The sequence below is a fragment of the Panicum hallii genome, chromosome 4 (genome assembly GCF_002211085.1).
Source record: "Panicum hallii strain FIL2 chromosome 4, PHallii_v3.1, whole genome shotgun sequence".
Classification (NCBI taxonomy): Eukaryota; Viridiplantae; Streptophyta; class Magnoliopsida; order Poales; family Poaceae; genus Panicum; species Panicum hallii.
In genome coordinates this window covers 10,628,549-10,636,707 of record NC_038045.1, presented here as the reverse complement: position 1 = coordinate 10,636,707, position 8,159 = coordinate 10,628,549, and the positions used below count along the sequence as shown (strand labels likewise).

The 8,159-nt window shown below is 41.6% G+C and overlaps 1 protein-coding gene and 1 long non-coding RNA gene across 2 annotated transcripts; both read right to left on the bottom strand.

Annotated features, from left to right (window-relative positions):
* Nucleotides 1–3,056: 3,056 nt before the first annotated feature.
* Nucleotides 3,057–6,224, bottom strand: LOC112891023 (the record flags this gene model as incomplete). Its single annotated transcript, XM_025957917.1, has 4 exons — nt 3,057–3,657; nt 3,784–4,544; nt 4,698–5,221; nt 5,324–6,224. Coding segments are annotated over 4 exons (2,787 nt in total), but the record flags the coding sequence as incomplete, so codon positions are not given.
* Nucleotides 6,225–6,331: 107 nt separating this feature from the next.
* LOC112891024 lies at nt 6,332–7,726 on the bottom strand. The gene is made up of 3 exons (XR_003228391.1): nt 7,659–7,726; nt 6,978–7,024; nt 6,332–6,389 (listed from the first exon to the last, which is right to left on the bottom strand). It is a non-coding gene; the product is annotated as an uncharacterized LOC112891024 (long non-coding RNA).
* Between the last annotated feature and the right edge of the window lie 433 nt (nt 7,727–8,159).

Genomic DNA, 8,159 nt, shown 5'->3' with positions numbered 1-8,159 from the left:
TGTGCACACGTGCTGTTATTACCATCCAATGAAGCACCCTCTAGCTCAAGAACCTGAAGAGGAGAAAACATGTGTGAGGTTTATGAAACCTCAGCAAGCAAACTGGTTCAACCAAACCATTTAAATAACATATTATTTAAACATCAATTTAAGAAGCAGCAGTATTATAAAGAGCTACCATAATAAATCAGTTTATTAAAGAGCTACCATAATAATTCAGACTCCAAATTTACTAACAGAACCTAGAGCCATTCATCACTCATATTGGAGGGCAATGCTAGTACTCGAACATCAAGATTTCACTCTTACCAAATACAAGAAAATAGAAACATTCGAGGAGATGAAATATTGGTGATCAATATGGTTAAAGATGATATTAGTTGACAATGTTGGATGGGAGGATGGGAGAAATAGTGCCACTAAAAAAGTTGAGCCAGAACAACTTTTCTACTAACATAGTAAACTCTATGATGGATTATTTTCCCTGTACTACCTGACTTACTTTGAGTGTTTCTTATCGTGATGAGTCACTGGTATCCCATTTGCACAACTATGCGCAACTAGATTCACTCACATACTACAACAGTAGAATAGGTGGCAAGCAAACATTATCGATCTTGACTCCATGCAATAAAATTATTAGACCATCAAAGTGTAATTTCCAAATGAAATCTACAGCTAATAAAGCAAACAAATTCCACACTCCAATGCTTGGTTTTTCAGCCTCAAGTTTGAGTTTAATATTAAGAAAGGCCACCAAAAGATGCTACTGCAAGGGTATAGGGTTATAGTTGTTGATCAACTACACGTACACATTCCTTCAAATTTCATTCAGTTCATTTTGAAGTCAGATTCATAATTCCACTTACCAAAGCATGAATTAAACATGATGAATATTCATTAGAGGATACACTCCCAGCATACTCACTGTGACAGTGTTGTCAAATGAGAATGGTAAAATTTAATTTCCACAGAAGCTCACTGTGACAGTGTTGAAGACTCGAAGTCATACATATTTTCAATGTTATTATCCCTTGAGAAGCTCTGGGATGCTAAGAATATAAGTCATCTACTAATGATCAAAGTTGAGAAGATCCAATTACCGAAGAGGGCGAGGAGGAGGTCCGGAGGAAGGGGTCATTAACATTGGTCAAATCAATTTTATACTAATGGCATATATAAAAGAGAAACTAAATCGCTGTTTTGCTTTTTGCATAGAACAACAAATAATCATTGTAGCTTTTAGAAATGAACTATTTTACTTGCTGCTTAATTGATTGATAACGAGCATGAGACAACTTGTTCCCTAAAGAATATTTTCTAAACTTGGAAATATTATCTTCTAACACATGGGATATATTTAGACCTTGCACCAACATCACATGAATGACCCTGCATATGAGCTCTGAAAAGCTGTGCGCCTCTGCATTCCAACACAATGTAATGTGGATTGAGAAAATTAACAAGGCTCATTCCAATTATCTTCTAACTTATTGATTGTGACTATATGCTTCTTCTAGTTTAAAACATAGATACAATAATGCTAAATGTTTCTATACTTTTAGGTCCTTTGATTGCTTAGTGGCATGCCTAAAAACACTTATTTTCATCTTGACATACAGCACAAAAGCATTAGAATGGCAGGCCGAGACAGTATAATTTTGCGTTGGTCGAAATATCGTCGCCCAAATTAACCAGATGCTTTTGCAATTAGTCAGGGCAAGACTAAGAAGCAGGGTATCACGTAACTCAAAACATTGTTGATGTGCAATTAACCAGATGCTTTTGCAAGTTGATGTGCTCACCTCGAACCCGTTTTTGCGATCGGAGGGCGAGGAGGAGGTCCGGAGGGAGGGGTCGACGGTGGGGGCCAGAGCTTCGGGCGGCGGCAGCAATGGGGCGCGAGGACGCGGAGCAGTGGCGCGAGGACCTCGAGGCGGCAGGGGCAGCCGGGCGGCTGGGCTGCGCAGGACGGGCCGCGCGCGAGGACGACGAGGTGCGCCGCGGCCGGAGCTTCGGGCGGCGGAAGCAATGGGGCGCGAGGACCCAGAGCAGTGGCGCGAGGACCCGGCAGCAGAGGCAGCCGGGCGGCCGGGCTGCACGGAAGGGGCCGCGCGCGAGGACGACGACGTGCGCGGCGGCCGGAGTTTCGGGCGGCGGCAGCAGGGGCGCGAGGACGCGGGGGCGGCGGGTAAGTTGGGGCGACGTCGATCTGAATGGGCGAAGGGGCTAATTTGTTGGGGGGATGGCGCGGTTAGTGCCGGCTAGTATTACCAGCCGGCACTAACGCGCCCACCTGACGTCACGTGGGCAAGTTAGTGCCGGCTGGTAACACTAGCCGGCACTAACGTGAGCAAGTTAGTGCCGGCTAGTATTACCAGCCGGCACTAACTTGCCCACGTGACGTCAGGTGGGCGCGTTAGACTAACGTGTACCATCGGCGCGGGAATTGGCGCGCGGGAACTGGCCACGCCAGTTCCCATTTACACTAAATTTGTAGTATTCATAAATTTATTCAACATAGGCTCAATAATTAGAATAATATAACAAAAATTTATATCTTATTTTTAGCTACACAATAATTATAGTAATTATATGTACACAATAATAATAGTAATTGAAGTAAATTAACGAATATGCAACCATTATCAATTATGTGTAGCGTAAAGGGTTTATATGTGTATATGTTTCTGTTATTGATAATAAATCGAAAACATTTCATTTTGATCCATGCAAAATTCTTCAAAAAACTTTTCAATAGTATCCTATACAATGATATAATCAATTCGCATATTACTTGATTATTTGTTTGTAATTTAATGTTTCAATGCTTCTAGTAATGCAAAATTAGTGAATGTAAATAATATTTATACCGTGCAAAAATATAATATTATCTGAAGATGATATTATGTCATAATTGGAGAAATAGTATCAAGAATTGAGATAAATACGATGCGGTGCGTTACATTACATCACTGATTGAGAGAATTCAATACATAATTTATATAAAACTACTACTCATTATCATTATCTACTGGAACATTGATAATCTTCCTTTTGACGAAAGTGCCTTGAGCGTGATCACAGCGTAAGTAAGGTGTGTCCTCTTTGGATAAGAGGATGCTAGGGTCAACGTCAACTGAGAATGGAGGAAGGTCATCAATCTGGTCATAATCTTCCGAATTGTCCAAAATATCCTCAACTCCAACAACTTTTCTTTTTCCTGGAAGAACTATGTGCCGTTTCGGCTCATTTCCAGCCTTGTCTGCTTCAGACGTCTTATCTGACTTCTTCTTCGGTTTGCTCGACATGTCCTTCACATAGAACACTTGTGTCACATCCTTGGCTAGAACAAATGGTTCATCTTTATATCCAATCTTTTTAAAGTCAACTATGGTCATCCCATACCGGTCCTTCGTTACACCTCCTCCAGCCACCCATTCGCAACGAAATAAAGGGACAACTATGGGTCCATATTCAAGTTCCCATATCTCCTCTATGACACCATAGTAGTTGTTCTTTTCTCCATTACTATTTACTATACACATACGGACACCACTGTTTTGGTTGGTGCTTTTTTTGTCTTGAGCTCTCGTATAAAATGTATACCCATTGATTTCGTACCCTTGGTATTGCTGGACAGTGATTGATGGTCCCCTAGCCAGCCATTGAAGTTCTTGATCAACTGTGTTGTTGCCCAAAAATTTTCGTCTGAACCAGCCGTCAAAAGTTTTTATATGTTGGCATGTAATCCAAGAAAGATTCTTTTGTGGATTTTCAGACTGTATAATATTCATGTGCTCATCAATATATGGAGCCACCTTGGATGAATTCTGAAGAACCGTGAAGTTTGCTTGGCTGAATTCACTACAAGGGATGTGCACATTACATTTCTTTCCTAGTGTGCCTTTTCCCTTTAGTCGCCCCTCATGGTGTGACACGGGGAGCCCAATCGGATTGAGATCAGGAAGATAGTCAACGCAAAACTCAATGACCTCCTCGGTTCCATAGCCCTTAGCAATGCATCCTTCTGGGCGAGAATATTTACGCACGTACTTCTTCAATACTGCCATGAACCTCTCGAAAGGGAACATATTGTGTAGAAAAATAGGACCCAGAATAGTTATTTCTGTCACAATATGAACTAGAAGGTGTGTCATAATATTGAAGAAGGAAGGTGGGAAGACCATCTCAAAGCTGACAAGACATTTGACAATGTCTTTCTGCAGCTTTATTAGATTATTTGGATTAATTGCTTTTTGTGAAATTTCATTCATGAATGCACAAAGCTTTACAACTGCCAATCTCACATTTTCCGGTAGAACACCCCTCAGTATAACCGGAAGTAATTGTGTCATCAGAACGTGGCAGTCATGGGACTTCAAGTTTTGGATTTTCTTCTCTTTCACATTTATTATGCCCTGTATATTTGAGGAGTACCTAGACGGGACCTTGATACTGTTCAAGCAATCGAACATGCTTTCCTTCTCCTCTTTACTCAGATTATAGCTGGCAGGTTTTAAATAGTGGCGTCCTTTGTCTCTCTTCTCGGGTTGCAAGCCTTGTCGTCCAGCTAGCATCCACATGTCGCGCCTTGCTTCCAATGTGTCTTTTGACTTACCATACACTCCCAGAAAGCCTAGTAGGTTGACGCAAAGATTCTTCGACAGATGCATCACATCAATTGTGTTGCGAACCTGTAAGACTTGCCAATAAGGTAGGTTCCACAATATAGACTTCTTCTTCCACATTGGAACATGTCCCTGGTCATCCTTCGGAACAGGTTGGCTACCGGGACCCTTTCCAAATACTACCTTCACATCCTTGATCATCGAGAACACACGCTTTCCATTACGGAACAGAGGCTTACGACGAGTTTCGGGCTCTCCTTTGAAATGCTTCCCTTCGGTTCTTAGGGGGTGATCGGTAGGAAGGAATCGGCGATGGCCCATGTATACGCACTTCTTACAGTGTTTCAAATAAATGCTATCGGTTTCATCATAACAGTGGGTGCAGGCCATGTATCCCATGTTCGACTGTCCCGAAAGTTTTGCAAGTGCAGGCCAATCATTGATGCATACAAAAAGCAAAGCTCGGAGGTTGAAAGACTCCTGTTTATACTCATCCCACACATGTACACCTTCTTCTTTCCAGAGCAGTAAGAGATCATCCATCAAGGGTTGCAGGAACACATCAATATCGTTGCCAGGTTCTTTTGGCCCTTCTATAAGCACCGGCATCATGATGAACTTACGCTTCAGGCATAACCAAGGAGGAAGGTTGAACATACATAGGGTCACGGGCCATGTACTATGAGCGCTGCCAAACTCATCGTACGGATTCATTCCATCCGCACTTAGAGCAAATCTTATATTCCTTGGGTCATTGTCAAATTGAGGATACTCTCGGTTAAGGTTTCTCCACTGGGACCCATCTGCTGGGTGTCTGATCATGTGATCCTCCTTACGGTCTTCTTTGTGCCACCGTATCAACTTAGCGTTGTCCTTGTTTTTGAAAAAGCGCTTCAGACATGGTATTATAGGGAAGTACCACACCAACTTTGCGGGAACTCTCTTCTTTACCGGCTCCCCATCAACATCACCTGGATCATCTCGCCTGATCTTATACCGCAATGCGCTACAAACAGGACAAGCTTCCAAGTTCTCGTATTTGCCGCGATACAGGATGCAGTCGTTAAGACATGCGTGAATCTTCTGCACGTCCAATCCAAGAGGGCAAACCATCTTTTTAGCTTCGTATGTTGTTGACGGCAGTTCATTACCCTCAGGAAGCATGTTCTTTACAATCTTTAATAGCTCACCAAATCCCTTATCGGTGACACCATTAGTTGCCTTCCATTTCAGCATCTCTAGCGTGGTACCCAACTTCTTCTGCTCCGGTTTGCAATTAGGGAACAACGGCCTTTTGTGATCCTCCAACATCTTCTCAAACTTTAATGCCTCCTTCACAGTGTCACTGTCTTTCTGTGCATCAAGCAACGCCTGACCTAGCTCGTCAGGTGGCTCTTCTTGTGCAACATTTGCTTCACCCTTGTCCATTGGTTCATCTTGAAAGCCACCTGCTTCATGAACCCATGCCCAATCTGGAAGATTGTTATCACCATCGTCATCTTCTTCATTATCTTCCATCGTAACTCCAACTTCGCCGTGCTTAGTCCAAAGGCTATAGTTACTCATGAAACCATTCAAGGCCAGGTGATTCCATAGAGTTTCTCTTTTCCGGAATTCCTTTTTATTTTCGCAAACACTACATGGACAACACATTAAACCCTTTGGCGACCTATTTGCCATTGCTGCCTTGAGAAAAGAATCTAAACCCTGAATCCACGCTGAGGTGCTCCGGCTTCCGTGCATCCATTGCCGGTCCATCTGTACAAATTAAAAAAAAATCATGCTCATCTGTACTATGAATTTAGAAAAGTCTAAACGACTGATAATTTGAAACGGAACGGAGGGAGTAGCTTTGAGAGTGAAACTGTGAGAAACTCTCCAGAGGCATATCCAAGGTTTGGAAATTCTAAAAAAAATCAGACATATACAATAGGAGCTTGCAAAATTTTATGATCAAACTCAATCTCATTTTTGAGATATGAAAATCAGCAGATGGAATCACTATTTTCTTTATCTAGAAATTTTATGGGGAAAAAACCCAAAAATCATGAAAATGTATCGAAAAGTCAAGAATGAAGTAAACATCATGTTCTTAGTCATGCTTTTACTGCAATGACGCTGAAAGATTGACAGGGGGTAGTACAAAGATAGAATACCAATGGATCAAGGAAGACAGTTCATTTATTAGGAGACAATATAAATTGAGAGGCTTATCTATCAGAAGTTCAGAACATCACTGGTTAAAAGAAAGTTCAAATGCAAATGGATAAGATCTTAAGAGCATAAGAAGAAAACATCAAAATTTTGTTTTTTTGATACAGTCGCTATCAATGCTACAAAGTATACCTGGAGTAGAACTGAAAACTCCCTGAAGAAGATGATACTAGCAATAGCTGCACAGGCCACAAGTCAAACATCATCAAATTACTAGCTAGAAGCCTAAAAATTTTATGGCTTATGAGAATTTGAGTGACAATTTGGTAAGTAAATCTGTACTGAGATATAGCCAAAATCATGATGAATAGTTAACCATCAAAAACATAACATTGTACAATAATTTCAGAGCACGTTTTATTTCAAAAGGTTGAACACTCAGATGCTATGTACCTGACCAATAGTTAATAATTTTGTATTGTGGCATCCAAATAGATCAATAAAGAAATCTCATCCGAACTCAAGGTACCCAGATATCAACAATGTTTTTTTTTGTTAACAGTAAAGGAAATGTGGTAGTAAAAACTTTAATCCAGTTCAAACCACGATACTAAGGTTAGATATCAAATGGTAGAATGGTAGGTCTGTTTGTACAACAAACAAGAGTAATTCCTAAAGCCAACTTGCACAGGAAACTGGAAGTACGAAGTTTTCAAATTTATCAATGTTATGCTTTACCAATATTCTCATTACTACTAAAGTAACCTAAAATATTCTCATTTTTCCTCAACCTTAAAATCACTATTTTCTTTATCTAGAAAGCATGAAACAAAGAATAAACACCGTGAAAGAAGAGTGGAAGAAGATACTAACCTTTGGTGCACTTGGATGGGTGAAATCCTCACAAATTTGGGGAAAAATGGACAGCACCTCCCCTGTAACACGCCATGGGAGTGAGAAGAGCTCGGTTGAAGGCTGGGGAAGAAGGAGTGCCAAATGAAATGGAGGGCTGGGTTTGGAGTGGCCGGTATATAGGGGGCAAGTTAGTGCTGGCTAGTGGCTTTAGCCGGCACTAACTGTGTACGTTTAGTGCCGGCTAGATCAGACAGCCGGCACTAACTTGTAATTGACCACGTTAGTGCCGGCTAGATTTGCCGACCGGCACTAACGTGCGTTTTGACCGTTGTGGCAGTTGGGAGGTTTGCACGTTAGTGCCGACTGGTATTTCTAGCCGGCACTAACGTGCCCGCCTAACACTGTTGAGGCACGTTAGTGCCGGCTCGTCCTTGACCGGCACTAACGTGCTGGTACCGATAGACCGTTTTCTAGTAGTGTTTTGATGATGTTGTGAAGGAACTAATGTGGGGCTCGAAG